This window comes from Hemicordylus capensis, chromosome 5, assembly GCF_027244095.1.
Source record: "Hemicordylus capensis ecotype Gifberg chromosome 5, rHemCap1.1.pri, whole genome shotgun sequence".
NCBI lineage: Eukaryota > Metazoa > Chordata > Lepidosauria > Squamata > Cordylidae > Hemicordylus > Hemicordylus capensis.
In genome coordinates, this window is record NC_069661.1 from 128,266,537 (window position 1) to 128,290,951 (window position 24,415).

The 24,415-nt window shown below is 43.2% G+C and overlaps 1 protein-coding gene across 11 annotated transcripts in view; it reads left to right on the forward strand.

Moving 5' to 3' along the window:
- The window catches only part of NTF3 (neurotrophin 3), a 115,819-nt gene that overhangs the window by 76,237 nt on the left and 15,167 nt on the right, over nt 1–24,415 (forward strand). For 6 of the 11 annotated variants that reach the window (XM_053256064.1, XM_053256063.1, XM_053256066.1 and 3 more), the window contains one exon: nt 1,968–2,025. The exons of 3 other annotated variants lie outside the window; for them this stretch is intronic. Coding sequence is in view for 1 of the 8 variants with exons in the window: in XM_053256059.1 (XP_053112034.1) it covers nt 8,615–8,737 (123 nt within the window). In the remaining 7 variants the exon portion in view is untranslated. Of the gene's footprint in view, nt 1–1,967; nt 2,026–8,525; nt 8,738–24,415 lie in introns of those variants that run through there. 2 more of the 11 variants (XM_053256069.1, XM_053256059.1) reach the window with 2 other exon arrangements.

The window sequence follows — 24,415 nt, forward strand, 5'->3', positions numbered from 1 at the left end:
CAACTCACAAAAGAAATGGGCAAGCAGGTAATTTTAAGAAAAAATTTAACCTTTCCGCCAAACCGCCTTAGGATCCTATGGGTGTTTGGACAAAATGTTAAAAAAAAATAAAAACCGCCTGCTTGCCCATTTCTTTTGTGCGTTGGGTAGTAGGTAGTAGCCATCATGCCCTACCACCCAACCCACTTTGGTGTCCCTAGGAACTACCCATGGGGTACAATGGGGTGTTTTGAGTTCCCCATTGTTCCCTATGGTCAAAACACTCTATAACATTTTGAGTTGTTCTGTTGAAACAGCCGGCTCTACAGCTTTTTTGTCAGAATGTTTCAGCCATTTTGCATTTCATGTTAAGCTCAAAATAGAACACAAAATCCGTTACATGGACATTCCTACAGTTCAGTATTGTAAGCTGTCCTGGACCAGGACCATGTGTCTGGAGTACAACTGCAATAAAACAAAGAAGAGGGATAACAGCCAATTGCTTGTGTCCGTGACATCACCAACATAAATCCCCAGAGCAATTTTGCAACTGTTTTAAATAGTTTTGTACCTGAATCGATTCTCACTTCCCTACTTCTGTAGAGCAAGTTGTTGAGCTGAGCACTCATCTCAAGTGAAGAACCTGCTGTAGCCCTCTTTAGCCATTCTTAATCCATTGGTTTTGTACCCAAGTGCAGCACCCACTCAGGTATGGATGCCGGTAAGTCCCTCCTCTGCACTGACATCCTCCTAAACAACACCTCTGCTCTCCACATGTACAGCATTTGTCATTGCAGTGTTTGTACTCCTCAACTGAATGCCGCATACCTGAAGATAAACCTGTACACATGGAGAGCAGAGCCATGTGATTTAAGGACATGCCAGCTCAGGGTAGGGCTTTCCAATACCCTCCCATAAGTACTAGTGACTGCTCTTAAAATCCTGCATCTTTCTCCATCTTTGTACTGTGCTAAGGATCACATTTGACATCACACTTCTCACTTGTATAGCATAGAATTCTCACTTGTATAGCATAGTGTTCCATGCTTCCTTTTCTCAGGAAGTGGGATGGAGGAGTTCCAGTTCAGCTGTACAAGGTCCTTTACTTTGACATGAATCTTTTCTTTAGTTACAACTATACACGTTGAGGACGTAGCAAACCATTGGACAAGGCAGTGTCTGTCCCAAAGCAGTTTTTATTATGTATGTCAAAAAGTTTATCTCTTACCTCTTAGTACATAACTTGAAGTGGCTCATAATTTAAAAACACTAAAACATCATTGTATTAACAAAATAGAAACCCAGCCAAACTGCAGGGAGAACTGTCCAGCAGAACAACCCAATCCCTTCCAGCCCTGAAGGGATAGCTTAAAGCTCTGAAAAGTCAGATTTCTGAAGGCTTCTACTGAAGGATCCATGAGCTTTCTCTCTCTGGGGAGGGCATTCCATAAAGTTGACACCACCATAGAAAAGGCCCTGCTCTTAGCAGAAACCCACCACACTTCAGTCAGCAGTGAGGCAGAGCAAAGTCTTGGATGATGAATGGAGCATACGAGGTGACACAGGAATGTAATTTAGAGTACCTACTCAAAAGCAAGAGCAGCACTCCTGAAATCCCAAGATCTCACAGTCCAGCCCTCAGAAACTAGAACTGCTTTCTTTTTCTCTGGCCAAGTACATATTGCCTCCTTTACTGGTCTTTTGGTTCACTGAGCAAACAGATTTTATAGCCCATCCCCACCCTGCCCATGAAATGTGAGTTGACCATCTGATCTGTTCCTTTGACTACCCATGAATTAGCATTGGTTCTTAGTGACCAAATCATGCCACAGACAAAGAGAGGCTTTGAATAAAAGGCATATTCATAGCACAATTTTTGCATCCCTATATTGCAGAATTAACATTGTTGTCTTTCCCATGCGTTGTCATTTATGCATTTTTCCCAGTGCAAGACTAATTCCTATTCATTAGCTGAGTTTTTCTTCCAGCCAGGTGGAGGTGAACAAGAGCCTTTCCATTGTGAACACCTCTGAGTCTTGAGATAGGGTAAGAAAACGTGATGCTTGAATATGTAATACATACATGGTTCTATTTTATTTACTTTCTGTGGCTCACTGATGATACCATTCATACTCTGTCAGCACATTTGGGATGTCTGAGGAGATAAGTTCATGATAACTTTGCCTCAGATGGAGACCTTGTTTATCCATTGGTGTAATGATTAATTTATCTCAAGAGCCAGTCCTTCAGAGGTCTCCAAGAACTTGGTTTACACAAAAACCAGCCAATGAGGGTTGAGGAGCAAACTTGTGTCAACATGGGTTTAACCCACATTTTGAAAAGTGGTTGAAACCCACCAAGAATGTTATCAGAAAGCAGGCGCGTAGCAAGGTTGTAGTGGGCCCAGAGACAAGATTTTAAAATGGGTCCCCCCTCACTGAAGCTCAGCTCATGAAGTAAAGAAATCTTAAATGAGGCTGAATAGTGGTAACAAAAAGCATAGTAAAATCTATCTATCTATCTATCTATCTATCTATCTATCTATCTATCTATCTATCTATCTATCTATCTAAAACCAATGTACCACAACAGAACATCATCCTAAATTATTTTTTTAAAGGATTTGTAAATTGTGGACAATGCAAGTCAGGTACTAGAGAAAGACATGCTGTTCTGATAGCTCCAGGTCTTAACACTCACATCAATTTCGGGAGATGAATACAACTGAAGGAAGCCCAGGCGGGTGCGCGGCTGGGGGAGTCAGTCATGTGACTTGCCTCTGGGGGGGCCCCCCAAGGCAGTGGGCCCCCAGACAACTGCCTCCCCTTGCCCTATTATAGTTACACCCCTGTCAGAAAGGAAGCAATTTTGTGCAGTAAATTTTCTTTGGGAAGGTGTGGGGGGAACTAATACTGACCCACATACTGCGTAGTGTTCCACAGGCATTTTGCACACTGCAAGTGCTGCTGCATCTTCCAAATGCAAGTCGAGCAAGTGCTGAACATAAGGCCATTATTTCCTATGGCTGTGCAATTGCAAACCTCTCTTGCACATTTTCAGCATTTGCACAAGTGCGCTCTAGCACAGTTTGCATTAATAAGATACAGCAGCACCCATGGTATCCAAAATGCCTACAGAATGTTGTGTGGTATGTGAGCCACTGTCAGTAAGGCTGGCCTTATTCAATGAGGCCTCCATTGTTTCCCCACTTCACTGAAAACCTAACAGTGACTGTATTCAATCCAGAAAGAAATTTTACTTGACCACTAACCATCTTTGCACCACAGATGTTTAAAAAATGCAGAAATACAGATAACCAGGAAGTCTCATACATACCTGGAAATGCACCAAAATGGAAGCTTCTTCTCAGGGAACAGGGGTTAGAGTGCAAGAGGCTCTTCATCCCATTCATTTTAATGGGAAATCCCCTCTAAGTGGATTTTTCGGAGCCAAGGTTAAAAAAAAACAAAACAGTGTAGCAGCCCCAGGATCACCCTAGACAATGACAAGTACCACTCTGTCACAACTGCTGGGACAAGATTTCAGTCTTTGGCAAGCTTTAATTGCAAGACTACTGCCCTCCAAACACAGCTCCATCTTCCCCATCTCCAACAGGCATGTGCTGGAAAAGCTAAGAAACAGTCTCCAGTTACCAACAGCTGGTGTTGTCATTAAAAAAGTTTATACGAGGGGTGTTCAAAACATTCGTATTCTGACATATATTAACAACTCAGACCTATGTATTTTGATTTTTCAGTGTAATCCCCCTTGACTGCAATACATTTGTTCCACCTGTGCTCCAGTGCCTCTATATCCCTCTGGAAAAAAAATTGTTGTCCAGGTTGTCCATCCATCCAGAACAGTCATGACCTCAGAATCGCATGAAAATTTCATCCCACAAAGATGCTCCTTCATTTGGGGAGAAATAAAAGTCAGTAGTAGCAAGATCTGGGGAAGAGGGAGGGTGTTCAAGTAATTCAAATCCTGCTTTATGAATGGCAGCCATTGCAATGTCAGAGGGTGGCTTGGTGCTTGTCTTGAAGGAAGAGCACACCTCTTTGCAACTCTTCTGCTGGATTGCCTCACAAGGATGACTGATTAGGTTGGCATAGTAATTGCTGGTAATCGTGGTACCATGGTCCAGATAATCAACCATGAGGACACCCTCAGCATCCCCAAAAATGAAAGCCATCACTGTGCCGCTGAACTTGAGCACAGAACTTGTTGGGTGGCAGTGATGAGGTATGCTTCCACACTATGCTTTGCTTTTTGGTCTCAGGATCAAAGTGATTGCCCCATGGGTCATCCATCATCACAATCTGGGCAAAAGGCTTTTTGGATGTTGATGTTACATGTCCAGATTGGCTGATGACATCTGCAAGCAATGTGCCTATTCAATTATTATTATTATTATTTGCTCTGTCAACATTCATGAGACCCATCTGGCACTCATATTTTTCATCCAAATTATCTGCCAAGATGGAATGTATGCTACCAATTGAGGTGCCCATGGAGTCAGCACTTGTCCTGACTGTCATTCTCTGTCCTGCATCATGAGATCATGCACACCATTGGTGTTTTCCTGTGAGATGGACATTGAGGACCATCCTGTGTGTGACATGGACATTGAGGACCGTCTACACTTGATTCTCTGCAACACCTGAATTCTCACGGCACTTAATAGTCAAATAGGCTGGCACATTCTCCACCAATCTTTGCTGCATATCAGCATAAACCTCCTGTGGGGTCATGACAGATATCACTGCCTGGAGTTCAGATTTTTCCATTTTTTGCAAATTCAGTGACTTTCCTCAGAAGACCATATCACAGGAAGATTATATTTGGTGCTATAACATGCAACATACACTGTCTGCAGAAAAAAATATTGTACCCAGTGGTTGAATACATGTGGGTAAGAATATCGACTTTTTAAACAGCCTTGTAAAAGCATATTACTTCTGTGCACATGCTGAGGGCTTTTCTGCTGATGGGAACAAAGGTTTTTTTAATCAAAAGGATATAAATGCACAGTGCCCCTGAACAAAGGGCTAAAATCCAAATGAAAGATGGTGAAAATCATTTACATGCTACACCGAAATGTTTACACCTAAATGTTTAGATTCTCACTTAGATGTAGTCAGTTACTCCCTCTCAGTCCAACCTACCTCACAGGGTTGTTGTGAGGATAACAACTGGAATGGGGAGAACTAAGTATGCCACCCTGAGCTGAAGGGAAAATAGGATGAACATGTAATAAATGAATAAATAAAGAACACTCATGTTCTTCAGTCCATCATTTATTGAGGAGTTTCAAACTGAGTTCATTGTTAAGAACTGCTTTATTTGCATATATGCTAAAATAAAGTTGCACAGCTAATTCTAGGAACAAAACCTCGGTTCCCACCAAAGATATTTAGTATCCTGGGGAGCTGCTTCATTTGTCCCACTATTGTAGGTGTGCATATCTCCAACATAAGACAACAGTTAGAGGGTCAAGAACATTTCTCCACATACTCCCTGAGGTTTTGTTCCTAGAAGTGCAACTTTATTTGCATACATGCTGAAAGAAAGTATCTCTTAACAATGCACTCAGTGAACTCGGGGAATAAAACAGGAACAAGAAATCCAGAGGTTTACTCCTGCCAAAGGCATCAGTATTCCTAGGGAGGCCATCATCAGGGTCAAACTACATGTTATATTAAGCCCGTTATTATGGCATTGGGTCCACAGTGGGGTCTGTAGATTAAACTTCTCCTCTCCCCATGCTTTGGTCAACGTTCACAGGAAGACCTGATCTGGCTGCTTTTTACTTAGGAAAAATCAGACATCAGCCCTAATAAAAGGCTTAACTGAACATGTTGTATGTTGGTTCATATGTCATTTGCCACATCTTGCTCACCATCCTGGCCAAACCTGCATATGCCATGAGAAAGAAAAACTCTGATTATCTTGGGCTCCCACTCCTGTGGTGTACACAAGTACCACCCCTTTCTCATGAAAGCTAAATATGCAGTCGGCGGCCAGCATGGCCAGCAGCTGCCATGGTATTGGGGGCATAGCCCGAAGATCCAGTTGTATTTGCCCAGCCCTGTGTTTACTGAATGTATGGATGATTTCATGAGAAGACAGCTCAGATGTCACTACTTTCATACTAGGAATGAGCACGAAATGGATTTTGCATTTTGTTTCAAGCTCAATTTTATGTTGGTGATGTCACAGATACTAGCAATAAGCACCAGCAGTTGGCTGTTATCTCACTTCTTTGTTTTATTGCAGTTGTATTGTGTATTCCAGTCATATAGCCCAGGACAGCTTACAAAACTGAACTGTAGGAATGTGCACAAATGGATTTTGGATTCTGTTTCAAGCTCAAAATTAAAAGCGCAATGGCTGAAATGGTCTGTCGAAACTGCATTGCAACAGCTGCCACAGCAGCACCCTTAGCAGCAAGCGTAGCCATAAGTTCAACTAAACTGAGTACACCTTGAAATTTAGATTGCAGAGGAGATGCACAAGTTAGTCTCAAGGCCAGACATGTAGCTTATCAGATCAATCACCATGAAATATTACACACACACCTGCCACTGTCCATTTCTCACCACAACACTATCTCGCAAACAAAACAAACCACAACTCAAGGAAGGAAGGCACCCAAGTTCTGCCTTTGTCAATCTGAGACCCAGCAAAACCAAATAATTATAGCAACAATAGCACAGCATATTATACTCAATGCTGAGAAAGCAAAACCACAAAATCAGACCTACCTTCCTCCTCTCCTGGTGTTTCCTCTTCAAGAGAGGCATAAGGGCTCTCCTGCCTCGCAGGAGAGTGATGCATACAAATACACAGGGTAACGACCTTAGTAAGTACATAAAAATTCTTACTTAGGCACAACCTAAAAGTAAACCTTTTAAGGTGTAAAATCAAAGCACAACTCCAGTTTTTAATTCAGAAAATAAATGCAAAGCAGGTGCTCTATCACTCAGCTGTAGCCCCCAATCCTCCTCCCAAAATAAATGAGACTCAGCTTTCAGGATTTTGGAAAACACTCCCTACTGCTTCTGTATAATGCACATGGTGTAATCATTCCATGTTTTTCTTTTATAGATTTATTTGTGAAGCAGTTTCTGATGAACAATGAGTTTACCATATCTACTGCCACACTATTGTTGATCATCTTATTTGGTCAAGGCCTTAATTAAATGCAACTGTTGCAACTACGATTCATGAAGAAAAACACAATGCTCATAATTGCAAAGCATACAGAATGGGTTAACTGGACATATTAGTTAAATTCAGATTCACAAACTGGAGGAGAAAACAGAGTTTGCCAAAACAGGGAACATTTGAAGATCCTGGTGGCTACAATCCTCCCAGGCAGTGAACTCTTGAAAGTAATGGAAAATACCTTTTAAAAGTACAACACCTGTTTGCTAGGTTCAAGAGAAAGAGCACATGAGGAATTGAATCAATGCATTTTTTTTTGGTAAACTTAATACAGTCCACATTTTGGTGTACTCTGATCACTGCAGGTCATAAAATCTCCAGAAAAATATCAACTACTGTATACCCCATATTATTTTCTGAGTTTTTTCATCTCAATTACTTGTTTTATTTTTTATTTCTGTATAATATAGAGACCATGCACAATTTAAAAAGGGAATATTCATAATTCCTTTAAATTGAATGTCCAGGTGTTTTTTTTAAATAAACCATTAAATAAAAAGAATTAAATAAAAACCGCCTTGGGATTGTTTTTAATGAAAGGTGGTATATAAATTTAACAATAAATAAAAATAAATATAGAGAGAATGAATAAGATTAACAGAAATTTTATATTAGTGGTGCTCAGCTAAATCTTAATTTTTGCTAATAAAAATTACAATTGTAGGTGGCTATGTTGGTCCATTTTAAAAAAATCCCAAAGCTATAGTAAGATAAATACCTCTATTAGACCAACTTAAATTCACAAAGTAGTAAACAAGCTTCCAAGTTCTCCAGGACTTTTTATGACTGGATATTGAGCAAAACAACATTGAGGGTGGGCAGGGGCAGAAAAAGCTGGACATGATGTTGAAGCCCCAAAATCTGTAGTTTATAAGAGTCTTAAGAAGGACTGCAGGAGTTATTAGGCAGACTTAGCTAGATCAGACACTGCTAGGTGCAAAACAAATTCCAGGTTGCACTTAGTGATGAGTTTCATTATTGCAAAGAAACAATAATGGTCATTACGCCATGTTTTTGAAAATATAAGTCTGCTCAGTTTTTTCTGTCCTCCCCCACTCTTCTTCTTTTTCTCAATACTCAGTCTGATAAGACTTCTGGAATACTGAAAAGCTGACTCGGTAGTTTGTGACATTTTAATTAGTCCTAATAAAGGCTCTACCCTGACTTCTGGATTCTTGCAGATGTGACTGTATCTTGACATCACATCTTCCTACCAGTAATGGCCAGTGAGCGCCACTCTGGGGAGTCAGTGACAATGTGGAATCTATCTATCTATATAATTCTCTAAGGCATACCCGTGGTTAATTCCATGTGTGGCAGCTCTCGTGAGAGTTCGCAAGCAGAAGCACCATGATGATTGGGCAGTGGGGATTCCATATGCAGATAGGAAGGAGGAGCCTGTGGCATCATGGTGATTGGGCGGTGGGGATTCCATATGCAGATAGGGAGGAGGAGCCTGTGGCACCATGGTGATTGGGCAGTGAGGATTCCATATTCAGATACGGAGGAGGAGCATGAGATGGTTAATAAGGTCAGTTGGATTGCAACTGTTACTGGTTGGAAGATGTTCTTGATTGTAGAGAAGAGGACGATTAGATAGATAGATAGATAGATAGATAGATAGATAGATAGATAGATGTCTGCGAAGAGAGGGGTCATGAGGGAGGAAAAGCCCCTTCAAGAGAAGGAGGCTGCTGTTGTGTGAATTAGATGAGGAAAAGATGAACAAGATCTGTTAACTCAGGGAGGGAGGGGGAGAGAGAAAGAGAGAGAGAGAGAGAGAGAGAGAGAGAGAGAGAGAGAGAGAAGGGAGGGGAAGAATGAGTGGAGAAGAGAGAAAGGGAGAAAAAGAAGGGAGGAGAAGAAAGAAAGAAGGAAGGGTGAGAGATGGGCCCGAGCCTGTCAGAGGCCTGAGGGGAATGAGTGGCCATGGTGGTGCCTACTGGCAGCAAGGAAGGGCCCAGTCAACCACTACTACTGTTTGGGCTACTGAGGCCATTGGCAGAGGGAGGCAGATGGGCCCGGGCCTGTCAGCGGCCTGAGGGGAACGAGCAGCCATGGCAGTGGCGGCAGCAAGGAAGAGCCCAGTCAACCGCTGCTGCTGCTGCTGCTGCTTATGTGGGGAGGAGCAAGAGCGGGGCTCGGGTGAGGGTGGGGAGGTCTCTGGAGATAAGGGGCTGCAGCTTGGCCAATAGGTGCCAGCAACACTGCAGCCATGACCAAGAGGGATGACGGGGATGGAAGCAACCGGATGGAGCAGGAATGCAGCTCAGGTGAGGATGGAGAGATCTCTGAGGTGAGGGGGTCTGTAGTAGGGGGTGAGGGGAGTAATCAAGTACTAGTGCACAGAGGCTCTGTGTAGATTAAGCTAGTACTACTTTAAACAGCAGCAATTGTTCTCAACACTGGTACCTGGGATGCATTACAAGGTGGCTTTGCCTGCCCCAGCATCCTGCAGAGAGGCTGATCTGCCCCCACTACTCAGAGGATGCTGGGGTGGGCACCACTGCCTTATAAAGTATCGCAGGGGCCAGTGGCAGGTATATTTGCCACCATTTAAAGTAGTAATCCCCTGCCCTCAATGCCCACCCCCACCAAGTGTGCTTACCGGCTGCAACTGCTTCCTAGATGTGGACAGCCACTAGGGATTTGCTCAAAGCATTTCGGCACCTCTTTTGAGGCACCGGAATGCTTTGAGCTGCCCCAGCTGAACTGTTTCAGTGCTGGTGAGCTGGTCACTTTAACTGGAGGAAGGTCTTACCTTTCCCTCTGTTGCTCCTCCACCACTCCCCACCATGGCACTGTTTGTATTAAGCACCGGGCTGTCTGTTTGAAAAAGCCACGCTGCTCTGACGGCATCAATTCCCTGTTCCCAGCAGCCTTTGGCCAGCATCTGGAAAGAAATGGCATTTGAGCATGTGCAGACACCATCTTAAGTGGTCCGCAACACCATGCTGACCACTCAAGATGGTGCCTGCACATGCTCAAATGCCATTTCCATCCAGACACTGCCCAAAGGCTGCTGGGAACAGGGAACAGATGCAGCCGGAGCACCGTGGTTTTTTCCAACAGACAGCCTGGCTGCTTAATACAAATAGCACCACGCTGGTGCAGCGGGGAGCAGAGGAGGAGCAACAGAGGGGCAGGTAGGACCTGCCTTCCTCCAATCAAAATAACCGCTCTCTGCTCACTCAGATGTGCACAAAACACTTTGTGCACATCCCTAGTTGCCACCAATTTCTTGGGTTAGAAGCTGGGGCATTGCTAGTTGCTTAAAAGATCTGGGTCCTGGGCTCATAACCCTACCTTTGATAATTAAATTCAGTCATACCCCCACGAGAATAATTATGTATGGTGTTTTTTTAAGTGTCTAATATAATTCAGCACTCATGAAGGTAGATGAGGCCAGGACCAATCTCTGTGCAGATGCCTCCACTACTGCACTTCCTTTCTGGAAGAGGTCATGGAGGAGGGAGGTGGCTGATGAGATTCGTGTCTCTGAGCAATTCATTGGGAGCCCTGCCCCATGAGCCACCCCTTAACGATGCCCCTGGTTAGAAAACAGTGAGTGAAGAAAGTGCTCCACATGACTACCAGCCTTGTAAATGAATTACTTACTTTTGTAAGTAATTTTGTAAGTTTTACTTTTGTAAAAGTAATTACAAAAATTACTAATGCACAAAAATTTGTACTTGTCCAATTGCCTGGAAGTGATCCTTACTTTCCATATGTGTACAGCTATACTACGCAATGGAGGGACCTGGAGAAAGCAGAGTGTGCTCCCTGCTGTAAGATGATTCTGCAGCAAAGGGGAGCAATATGTGTGGATGTTCCCCATACTAGGTTTCATTGGCATGGTGTAGTGGCTAACTATGGGCGCTGAGAAGTCCCTGGTTCAGATTTTGCCCTAGCCACAACACAAGTAGTCTTAGAGAAGCTGCTGTTTTTGTAGCCTTTCATTTGCAATATGGATGTGAGTGGATAATACAGGTGGTCTGCCTTGCAAGGCTGTTGTCAGGATGACTGAGATAATAAGAACACACCAATTTTGTGTGGCAGACTAATACCATTATCCCTGTATTGTAAATGGGGAGTGCTGAGGCTAAGGGATTTGTGTGTAACATTTTCACTTTGTAGCTCTGGTACAAAACTGACAAACAAAAAGAGCTAGCAAATCCTGAGGGAGGCAATAAGGTACTTGCATGCATTAATGAACTTTACAGCAGAAAATTGGTGAAAAGATGGGGTCTGTCTTGATGAGGAATGAACTCCTTCTCCATGCCCTGAGGCTAGGCTAGTGGTTTTCAACATTTTTAAACTTCAGGAATCCCTTCATGATATTACCATTTGAGGGATCTCTAAACATTTGCCATGGGACCCTTCCATATTTGAAAGGACTCTAGGAAGTTTTCTCAGGTGCACATTCCAGTGATGCGTGGACCAGATCAAAGCCTCACCATTGTTCTGTGTGAACTGAGAGTGTATCCTGAAGCACACCGAGCCATCTCTTGCCACACATTTTGAGAAATTATTGGTAGTGGACACACTGTCTTAAGGGACAGTTGTCCTCCAAGGTTGGTGTTATCACTGAAGCATTGATAATTTTCTGAACAACTTTCCTAGGAACAGAGTTTGACAATCACTATTCTAGGCTGTGGGCCCAGACTTCATGACTGAATACTTACCCAATCAGTGACTTCATATTCTGTGTCTGAAAATAGTTTCCCCAAGCACTCTGCTCCCCCTTAAAAGGGAGGACATTCAAGCATGACTTCACCATCTAGCCTTGATACCCAGAACTAAAATCTCTTGGTCGCGGTGCTTAAAGAAATGATGTAAAGGGTGGATGGGCCTTCACTCAGTTGCTTGGCATAAGAGGGGATTTAGAGGATAATATACTGTCTGTCAAACAGCAGAGAACAGTGTATTGCTGGGTATCTGAAAGATTTCAAGAATACCCAAGAGATCTTGTTTTCTAAGCTTGAGCCATTAAATAATTGTATTAAGTAACTTCTCCCTTAAGCTTTTTCTAGATTTTCTCACAGCTCTTAATGGGCCTGAATTCCTTTTCCCAGTACCTAGAGAAAATATTTCTACTTCATAGGATTTGGTGACCAAATGTGATATATAATAATCGAGGCAAATATGTTTGAAATTTCTAATACCAGGGATCACTAACTGGTGGCCTGCAGGCCAAAGCAAAACTCAGTCATTCATGAGAAAAGAGCATTCCCTGATCTAGACTGTCCTGTATATGATTGATTGTGTTGAGCAATATTACCCAATGAGACAAACAAAAAAATTATGTGTGGGATAGGTAGTGATGAAATCACAATAATACTCCATACTGTGCTGCAGAGGGCGAAACTGTTAATGTAATCCCAACTTTAAGTGGTGGTGGGGTTTTTTGAAAGCTGAGATCATGGATCATAAATGATCTACAGTGTATGTCACTGATGACCAAATCCATCAGTGTGGGGGGTAGACCTTCCTCATTCAAGTTACTTAAAGACCAGAGCTCCCCCTGCTGTTGATTTAGTTATTAATGTTTATGCCATTTTCCAATTTGACAACTCCCAGGGTGGCTTCCAAATAATTATAATACAATAGCTGGAGCTGTTAAAATTAAAATATCATATAAATTAAAAGAGTAGAAGCAATAGAACAGGGCAGAACATAAAAGCAATAGTATAAAAACTTGATATCATTGTGGCCCATGAGTGTTATAGCTAGGGAGGCCTACCCAGCGTGCTTCCCAGCACAACACAAGAAGCAGCCCTGAAGGCCTCTGGGAGGAATACTTGACATGTCAGGAGTAGTACAAGAGAGTCAGGTTGGAATGCAAGTAAGATAACTGCCTGTTGGACCATGTTCAAATATTGCATGATGTGTCTAGAATGTTCATGTGTAAATGGCAGTACCACCTTTGTATTGCATCATGATGTCATCATCTGGTGGCAATGGCAGATATAGGGCATCTTGCTTCACAGTTCTTTGGGAGTCAGGGACAAACATATTTGCATCCATCACATAAGACCATTAGAACAGCCCTGCTGGGTAGGGTTGTGCGTTTTTTTTCCCCTGTTTTGTTTTTGGCCCAAATCCAAAACACCCCAATTTTGTTCTTTGTTCAAAATCAGCCCATCCGAAACACCCCAATTTTGTTCTTTGTTCAAAATTGCAAAATCCAAATCCAAAACATTTTGGATTTTAAAAAATGGCTCCAGGGCAAAATTAGTGGGTGTGGGTGGTAGCGCCCAATGGGTGGAAGCTACCACCAACATTTCAGAGGAACTGGGCAAAGGGCTGATTTTTGGTGAATTTTTGAAGTTTAAGATTTTTCCCATAGGGAATAATGGAGGTTTCAGCAAAAGTATAGCTTCATGTTGAGGGGGGGGGGAAGGGGTGGCCCGGAGCAGAGTTGGGTGGGTGGTAGTGCCCAGTGGGGGTAAGGAAGCTGTCAGAATTATTTCAAGGGAATTGGGCAGAGGACTGATTTGTAAAGATTTAATGGAGTTTACGCATCTTTAAAGTTCTTCCCCATAGGGAATGATGGAAGTTTCAGCAGCCCCACAACTGCACTTGGGGGGCACCAGGGTGGCCCAGAGCGAGTGGTAGTGTAGACCATAGAGTGCCAACCACTCCCATGGGTTGCTAACCCATGGGGTACTGGGTTCTGTTGTTTCTGAGATGTTTTGAGTGTAGATTCTCCGGTAGCATATGAGAATGGATTCATGGTTTGTTGTTGAAAATCTCATATGCTACCAGAGAATCTACACTCAGAACACCTCAGAAACAACAGAACCCAGCACCCCGTAGGTTAGCAATCCATGGCGGTGGTTGGCACCCTATGTGCACTACAACACTATTCACTCCCGGCCACCCCAGTGCCCCCCCAGGTGGAGTTATGGGTCTGCTGAAACCTCCATTATTCCCTATGGGGAAAAACCTTAAAGATCCGTAAACTCCAACAATTCCTAAGAAATCAGCCCTTTGCCCTATTCCTTTGGAATCTGGGTTGTGGCAGGCACCGCTTGGGGCAACCCAACCCACTGTTTTGCTCCTCAGACCCCCTTTCTGCTCCAAATCTGCCCCAAAGACATGTAAACTTCAGAAATTCTTTAAAAAATCAGCCCTTTTCCCAATTCCTTTGGAATCTGGGTGGCAGCAGGCACCCATTGGGGTGCTACCACCTGACCCACTCTTCTGCCCCCAAAGCCCCCTTTCTGCCCTGAATCCACCCCAAATAACATCAACATCACACATCAACAACAGCAGAGCTTTGCAAAGAACCAGGCAGATTTCCAAAGGTCATGCACATCCCACCCCCCAGAAATGCAATTGATCTACACACAACAGTATGAAACAACAACAACGAAATGCACACTGCCCCATGCAGTGTGCACACTGGCCAATGAGGATAAATCCACACTGCCCCACTGGCCAAATAGGGTAAATTTTACTCTTAAATTTCCTTAAAAGGAATAAGGAGCCGATTGCCAGCAGATCAGCCCATGCTTTCGCTGGCCAATCGGCAGGCTGGAAGGACTGGAAATTCAAACAGATGTCAAAACTCAAAATGGAGACTGAAGGAGAAAGACGTTTCGCAATTTCAAAATGGAGTTCCGAAACAGCCTAAACAACAAAATGTTTTGTATCTGAAACAGGGATGTTTTGTTTTGGCTACAAAATGTTCTGTTTTGAGCACTGGGTGTTTTGTTTCAGTTACAAAACAGCCGAAATGGCCTGTTTTGGGCACAAAACGTTTTGTATCTGAAACGAAATGCACATCCCTACTGCTGGGTCAGGGCCCTCTCTCCTGCTGTTGCTCCCCTGCAACTGATATTGAGAGGCATCATGCCTTTGAGGCTGGAGGTGGCCCACAGCCACCACACTAGTAGCCATTGATAAACCATAGAAGGAATCGAAATCGACTTGAAGGCACACTTTACCTTTAATTAGAATCAAATTAGGATCAAATGATAGCAGCTGTGTGAGATTCTCCGCAGCACATTCATCTACATTGTGGTTTAGATTGTTGTCTGAACAGGTCCACTTCAAACTATGGTTCCTGATTTTGCTTGCTTGTAGATCACAAACCATGCATTGTCTATCTAGGGATGTGCAGAAACTCCACGAGAAATTTCAGTTTTCTAACAAAAACGTGTTTGGCTTCCCTGGAAAATTCTCAGATGTTTTTCCTTAGAAGGAAGCCTGAAATTTGCTTCAAATTTTACTTTGTCTGAATTTTTTTGTGCCAGCCATATTTCAAATATAGATCCAAACATGTGATCAGCTGCCCAAGATAGCTGTCCTATGTTTTCAATAGGTGTACGGAAGAGGGAATTTTATCTGGCTCAACTTTTCTTACTCCTACATGAGAACTGCATCTGCAAAAAATCCCCTTTAAATACAGGGGGCCTATACCCAGGTTCATTTTATTAAATGAATGCATGTATATTCCCTCACAGAAAAACATGTCCCTGTGTATGGACATAATGTCTGAATAGGACTAGTACCATTATCATGCCTCTTAAGAGCTACTTCATATGTTACATAGGAAAAGATGGGTGCCCATGTTTCCACAGTGTGTTGACCACATCATTTCTATGCTATTTGAGGGGGAGGTATTTGACAGAGACACATAGGGAATATATACCCTGGTGCATCATGTAATTGAAGCTTCCAGATGAATGCTTCCTGTGTACTTGTATACATGTACCTCCCTGACAAACAGTACGGACATGATTGATAAACATTCTGGGAAAGCGCCTGTTGTTTTTAATGTAACATGTGAGACAGTCCTGAGTAATGAAGGTTTATTCTTTGTTACTTATAAAGCACTCAAAGTTAATACAGACTAATACAAATTAAACTACACTGATAGCAACAAAACTTTGATGGACACTGCCTCATTCTCTGAAGATGTTGCCTGACTGTCCACATGCAGCACAGCACAGATACTAAGATTTATTTATTTTTTAATTCTCCAGATGGATGGTAAATATTTCAAGCATCCAGCTGTGTTACTTAGCTGACTGGTTATGTAAGAAATGTTGGCTACAAGTTGGAGAAATCCCAGAGGCCAATAGTACTACTTATGAGTAAGCAGTTTCATAATTCCAAGCATTGTTTATTTGCTGAAATGAACAAGAGAGCCTACAGCTGCAGCCCAAACACTAATGCTTTAATTTATTTTGGAAACTCATTTTACAAACAAGCCAACTCCGAATGACAATACTAAAGGCATACAAAGAAATAAAAACTAGGATCCCCCCCCGCCCCATTTTGAATCAAAATTGCCAAAAATTTGTACAGAGTTCATCAACTATCTAGGGATAAGCATGCAAAAATATGATTCTATGTACATATTACCCTGAAATATGGATCAGGGCAAAGGTGGCGTAGTACTCACTGAGATGGCAGAACTCTTTCTGGGCTACACCATTACAGACTGTAGGTGGGGGCTCACAGTCACAATACTTTAGCCATGTAAAGTGTAGAGCCATGCTCAGTAATGGACTAAATGGACCTCTTTCAGAAGAAGATTTGGTTGGGCTTATTTGCTTGGGAAACAGGAGACTATGTGGCAAGTCAAACATTTTCAAAATACAAAGTCTAATCAAACCAGTTCCAGTTAACCATTAACCTTTTGGGAAGGTAAGAGCTTAAAATAAGAAAACGGCAGAGTTTAGTGCAAACTATATTGTGCAAAGGGAATTCAACATATGGAATGTGTTATCCCAAACAACCAGTGTGCTAATAACAAGGAATTATATTTGGAAACTTTAAAACAAAGTGAACTTCAAAGGCGTTCGGGTGTGTTTTGTGGTTGGTTGTTTTTTTGGTTTGTTTGTTTGTTTTGCTTTGGGATAACAAATTGACTGAATGCTACATTCTCTTTCTCCCTTCTTTTCTACCTTCCTTATCTGTATGATAGTATGGGGGGAAATTTGCCGACCTGTGCTGCAAATAAGATTTATTTTTCTTACCTTGCTAATTTGAGGGACAGTATAGTACAGCAAATAGAGTATAAGACTGTGGGACACCAAGGCTCAAAGGCACTGGTGGAGGGAGGCCAGCAGTGGCCCATGTTCAGCCTCAGTGGCAGCCCCCCTCGCCTTACCCCCTGTATCTGATGTCAGACACGGGTGGTTAGCCATGTCCCCCGTGTCTGATGTCAGGCGCGGGGGTATGGTCTAGCTCCTGAACGGGAGCTAAATCGGGGCCAGCGCTGCATTTGCAGTGCAGCCAGAAGCAGCTTTCCCTGTCCTTAAGGCAGTGCTGGCCATTTAACTCTAAGCTAAACAGGAGCTAAACCACGCCCCCTGCATCTGACATCAGACACAGGGGGGTATGTCGGGGCCACAAGGCGTGGCCCCTGAGGGTTGGCAGCCCGGATTCTTTGAACCCAGTCGCCCAATAGTGGCTACGCCGCTGCTCAAAGGACTATCCAACTGTGAAACTCAATATGTAGCTAACTGTTCTTCACACTTTCTAGCCACTTTTCAGTGAAAATTCATATTCAAAGTGGCTTATTAAATCAATAATCTGTGTCCTCTGGTCCATTGTTCGCTCTAATTTTTTTCCATCTGTGTGTGGAATGAGTTTTGTTCTGGGCGGCAATATCAAGGAAGTGTGCACACATGAGCAATCAGAGTGGGGCCTTCCTGATTCAACTTGAGCAGAATCTAAAATTGACTGAGCGAACATCAAAAACAGTGTAAGTGTCCGTGCACGCGCACACACAGACACCTTAGAGGGAGCACTGCTCTGATCCCAAGTTCCAAAGCTAATAGCCAGCCATGGCTAGGTGAGGATCCTCCCATTTGAGAATCAGTCCAACCAAATAAGCTGCTGGGGGACCCTGGCTTCTATCCAGAAGGTCCCAGGTTCAACCCATGGCATCCCCAGTAGGGCTGGGAAGACTCCTGCCTGGAACCATGGAGAATTGCTGCCAGTGCAGACAATACTGAGCTAAGTGGACCAATGGTTTGACTCAATATACGGCAGCTTCCTATATTCCTGTGAAATGGTATAATCCAATATCAGGTTCACCAAATAAATGGGCTGTTTGTCTTGATCATATATGCACAAGTGCTGGTGGGGACTCCAGGGATTTACTGAGTTTTCTGATTGCTCTAGATATTGTATAGCTCCATTCTCATATATTATTGCTTAATTAAGGCAATGCCTTGAGAAGAAAAAAGACTTCAGTTTTCAATAATCCTGAGATCATGCACTCTTTCTTCATTAGAAATGTCAGCTGAACTCTGGAATGAATTACTTTGTTAACACTGTTCAGGAAAACCCCTTATGTATGTTGGCAATCCAACTGAACTATGTTGATTTCTGTGACTTGGCAAGTTGATATAAAAATATCCCTGCTACTTCCATGTTCACACTTCCAATCCTGATGGTTTTCTGTAGAAGTAGGGAGTTGGTGAAAAAAAAGCCCCACATTTGGATCCATTTCTCCTGGGGTTTCCAAATTACTCAGACTTCTCAGCCTCTTCAAATGTGAATTAACTTTCATCTGTTCAGAAGCCTCTGGGTGACTATAGTATCTATCGGTTGTGACACCAGTCACTGGCTGACATACTATACAAGTAACTGCAGATCCAAGAGGGGAGTACACACACTGCTGCAAGACATTCTACAGAGATGGGACTGCTCCATGCCTACTATGTTACCGCAGTTGCAACAATACTCTCATCATTCCCAATGGGAGTAGTGTCACAACTGCACTGATGCAGTGCTTAGGCATGGAACATCTCTGCCCCTGCAAGCAGCATGGACATGCATCTTCTCTTGGATCTGCAGTTCCTTCCACAGTATGTCAGCCACTATTCCCATCTGCCATGTGAAATGGGGCCCTTTGGCGGTAGGCTGGAAGTCTGTAGGTGGTGAAGCTGAGAAACAGGCTGACTTTCAAGGTGGTCAGCAGATCACCAAGGAGAACTCATTTGGACTTGAGCATCCAGTTGCTTCGACTGAGCAGCCAGTTCAGAGTCAGCTGCTTTATAGGATCAGGTGGATTCCCTTTTGAATGATCTGACTGCTGCTGATTTTGTTGTAATATCACCCCCTACCCATCTACAGTAGTTGTTCTGAAGTACAGCAGAGAGTAGGCAAGCATCTCTCTCCTTTGGGAGGTGTCACAGAGAGTAAAGTGTTTTGTTTCTAGTAAACCAAAGTCTCTGGTTCAAGAATCTTTGCGCCTTACTAGAGCTCAGGTTAAGAAACAATTTGTTGTTGTTGTTGTTGTGTTTGTTGTTTGTTTTAAAAAAACCCACCCCACTCTTTTTCCAAACTAGCATTCTGAAGTAACATTTCACCATCAGAATATTTTTCTGAATTCTCAATGGACTTTGAGATGTTCTGCACTTGCATTTCAGTATTAGTTATAATAGCCATGCAGTCAACTATATGGGTTAATCACTAGGCTGCCAACTACCGGTGCTAGGGAGGAACAGCATCAGGGAATAATGGAGTTTCTTTCACTTCTGGGTTAGCGGAATTAATGGTTGTTTCCCAAAGAGAGACTGTTAGCGTGGTGTTGTAGATACCCAGGGGTATGGATTCAGATCTTCTTATCCCTAAAGTACATTGGGAGACCATAGGCCAGTGCAACATTGCAACATACTGTGCAATGTTATGTGCAAGTTGTAATGTAATATTCATACGGTTGTGCAAGAGTGCTGTTGTGGCGAATGCAGCTGCACAACTGATGGCCTTGAGAAATAACGGCCACAAGTTGTTCAACCATGTGAACATTTCATTGCAAGAGGCATATAATGTTGCACAGTATGTCAGCCACAATCTTATAGCTAAACGTGCCTCACATGGTTGTCATAAGGATCAAACAGGATAATCGCACATGAAGAAACAGGATAGAAAAGCGATATGTTAATTCAGATGTAATGCTTCACCCTCAGCCTGGAGGTAGACATTACGAGAATAGTGTGGCTGAAAGCATCAAACTCGTGTCATCTTTTCCTCCTCTTCCCCCATAACATCTAATAATACAAAACACATGATGTGACATCACTGCACTCCAAGTTCTCTCCCACTCTGCTTCACTGGCTGCTGCTTGTGGGGGCAGGGAAACTCAGATCACACACATGCTCTATAACATCCAGTTCCAGCCTCAGAGTAGCAAAATGCTGATCTCTCCCAGTGACAGGAATGCCTCCCCCAACTCATCCCTCTCATAATTAATTTTGCCTCATGCTCTAACACCTGTGGCAATCAATTGTCATGCTGATTCCTCTGCCAAAACATTAATCATGACTGAAGGGTTGATGATAGGTGATCAAGAGGCTTCTTGACTGTCCCATTTCCGTTTCTTAAGCCCAACTACATCCACATCCTCCTCTCCACATCTGCAAGGGAATGAACTTACTGGTGTGGTTCTAATAGCTTTCATAACATGGAGTCTTCACTTTGCAGTAGCTGCAAAGACTTGCCAGCTAACACACCACAAAAGAAGAAAAGGAGGTCAGAGTTTAATCCAGCTACAATATATTTAATTTGGCATTCACCCATACCGAAATCTGATGATGTTTGAAACTCTGTATTTCCCCCAACCCCTACTATCTGATTATTGCATGTGTGGCAGCAAGAAGCATATGCTACTCCCATTTTTTTTAAAAACATTGCCTTCAAAGATATTTGACGACAGGACATTGTTCTGAATCCTCAGCAAATGGCCTTTAACGCCAAGTAATAGTGAAAAGCCAAGTATCTGAGGCATTTAATGCTCACAACACTGAAAAAAATATATATATTGTGCTCTTCCCCGACCCCCTGCCCTTTAGGTCAGTGAAACCTCCATATTCAGAGGCAGTATATTTCTAAATACTGGTTGTTTGGAAGCACATAGCATTGCCTTCAGGCCTTGTTCATGAGCTTCCAAAAGTTATCTGGCTGGCTACTGCTTGTCACAGGATGCTCAGGCAGATGGGTCTTTTTTCTGATCCAGCCAGGCTCTGCTAATGTGCCACAAGTGAAACAGGCAGTGGGAGAGTGACATGCCTGGACAGGAGCAATAGGTCCATATGCCCGACTGTATCAATGTCACAAACACCCCTGCCTTCATCTTGAGTGCGCCACTGCTGCCTACACCCTGGCTTTGTAGGCCTTGTTCTTGCAGGAGTGGTAAATCTGTGTCTCAGCTGAATCGCTTCAGATTGTAGGTGGAGGCTCAGGTGACTGAATGTTCCTATAAACAAACAAACAAAATTCCCCTCCAAATAGAACAAGTTCTAGTAAGTGCTAATTGGCCGACTTTCCTTTCTCTTTCTCTACAACTGGACTGAATTTGGTTCAAATTGAGGTCCACAAGCTAGATCTCTTGCTCCTCAAATGTTCACACATCCGCCACCTTGGATTGGGGTGGATGACATCATTACAAACTACAACTACACCATGGAGGTGACCCTTTGTGTTGCTCATTACAGTTGTACCAAATTTGGTCCAAATTGGTTAGACAGTCAAGTTAGTGCATTTGTGCCTCAAATGTTCACACATCATTCATCTTGGATTGGGGTAGATGAATAATCACAGACATCACTGAGGTGTCCCTATGTGTCCCTACAGCTTCAGCAAATTTGGTTCAAATTGGTTAAGCCGTTCACAAGTTAGCCCACTTGCACCTCAAAAGTTTGTGTCCGCCATCTTGAATCAGTGTGGATGACATCATCACAAACTATGCCATTGAGGTGTCCCTGTGTGTCACTCACTGCAACTGTACCTAATTTGGTTTAAATTGGTTAGACAGTCCACAAATTAGCCTGCTTGTGCCTCAGATGTTCACGTGGCTGCCATCTTGAACTGGTGTGGATGACATCATCCCAAACTATGTCATTGAGGTGTCGCTATGTGTCCCTACAACTGTACCTGATTTGGTTCATATTGGTCTACGTGTTGCAAAGTTGATGGCGGGGTGGACACACGGATGGACACATAGACACACACAGAGAGCCAGGTGATCTCATAAGCCTACTGGAAAGGAGGCTAAAAATGGCATGTTAGGAAGAAAGTGTCTTACCCTAGTTTCAGCAGAAATACAGGGAGAAAACCAATGCAAAGGCAGATAGAGGTCTCTTACCTTCAATAGTTTATATAAAAGAGGGAAATGTGGCAGCTGGAGCTTGTTACACAATGAGAAAAGCTCATCCGCCAAAATGCCCTCATTTACACAGCTAATAAAGGTGCAAGAGTCCTCTTGTATTCTTTTGCATTTGGTCCCCCTAAAGCAGGGATTCTCAACGTGTGGGTCCCCAGATGTAATTGGACTTCAACTCCCATAATTCCCAACCAAAGGCCACTGGGGCTGGGGATTATGGGAGTTGAAGTCCAATAACATCTGGGGACCCACACGTTGAGAAACCCTGCCCTAAAGAGAGGAGAAACATAGACACTTTGGGTCAAAAGATTCTATCTTGCAGGGTGGGATTCATGGTGGGTCCTTGGTCTGAGAAGCCTGAAGAGGGCAGCTCTACATAGCCACTTTTGGCATCTCACTGCATGTTGGACATTGAAAGTAAGTGATCCGTAAATCCACTTAAATGATGACTGGTAAATTCCACCTCTCACCATTGCATGCACTGTACCACATTAAAGCCCCTACCCAGGAGCTCTGATATGTATTCAAGGATTGCAGTATGCAAGCACACACTTGCTCAACTGTTCTGCCTTGACTTTGTTTCTTCCAAATTTGCTGCTTCTCTACAAATTGTGATCAAAAGGGTGTGAATTGGAGAAGTGTAGGTGAAAGGGGGGCTGTGGCCCTTTGAGGGAACCCCAAGTTGAGGTGGAAATCTGTGGTCTTGCCCTTGTGCAGTTCCATGCTGGGGACAGGTAGTTCTGCTTACACAACACCAATGAACGCATAGAGGTGCTGCCCTCATTTATATGAATGATGGTACTCTCTTGGGAGCTCCTTGTACGCACTGGGGCCATACAAGCCTTTTGATTGGCACAGAAGTGTAGACAGCAATATTTTCTTTCCAGCAGCATGCTCTTCCCCCCTTCCAAATTCAAATGGGAGGCACGCTCCTCTCACCCCCCCAAAGATTTACTATGTAAATCTTTATTCTTACACATAAGAACAAAGTAATGTTTCCTGCAGGGGTTCTGCAGGGGACCTCCGGGTGGGGGTCACAAGCAACATCAAAGGGGCTCAGGAGGGAGCTGTTGGAAGGCAGGGGCCTTCCCCAATGTCTCCAAGGTGCAGAGATGGTCAGGAGTGATAAGGGAGATGTAGTAGGCAGCAGCCTTAAAGAATCCTTTAATAATTTCATTAGTTATTTCTTGTGCTCTTAATCAGGACACACAGTTAAGGTATTATTGACATACAGAGATGTCTTCCTTTCCGCTGACTCTCGTACATATATTTTTGCATGCTGAGTCACTTACTTTGGCCCCCATTTCTTCTTTTTAGGTTCATATCCGTTTCCCACCCAATATTTGTTTATTTAGCTTTAATAAAATGTGTGTCTAAGCAAAGGTTGTAGATCCCCCAGAGTCTGGTGAGCTATCATTGCTTCCTAACTTTCTCCCTCCCTTTTAATATCTCAGCTCAGGATAATGATTCTCCAGATGCACCAACTTTCAATTTCTAAGTTGACTCTCACTTTATTGTCTGCCAAAGGTTTTAGCCTCTTCCAGTCTCTTAATATCGTCTCACTCCAGGCTTACTGGCCTGTGCAGATGCTCCTTAATCAGTTGCCAATTTACAGTTTGGACAGTCTGCTACTAATGGAGCATTTTCAAGGAAGCTGAATGATACTTCTGCAGGTAGTGCCTAGTTGATTTGACAATATTTCAGCTTTTCCTATGTGCAATTTAGATTTGATTGAAAACATTATAGCTATAACACTAATTTAAAGCAGGGCCAGTTCATATACTGTCCATTGTCCACAGTGGCAGCAGAGCTGCTTTCCCAAGTTATCTCCCCCACCCTACTCCAGTAACATTTGGATCCAGAAACTACCCAGATAGTATCAATTTTGTGTCCATATCACATGAATGTCACCTGCAAGAACATATGCAGTATGGAGAGCACTGCTGGACCAGACCAAAGGTCCATCTAGTCCAGCATCCTGTTTCCCACAGTGGGGAACCAGATGCCTTTGGGAAGCTGAGAAGTGAGATCTGTAGCAAATAGCCCTTTCCCAATATTGTTCCCCAGCAGCTGGTGAAT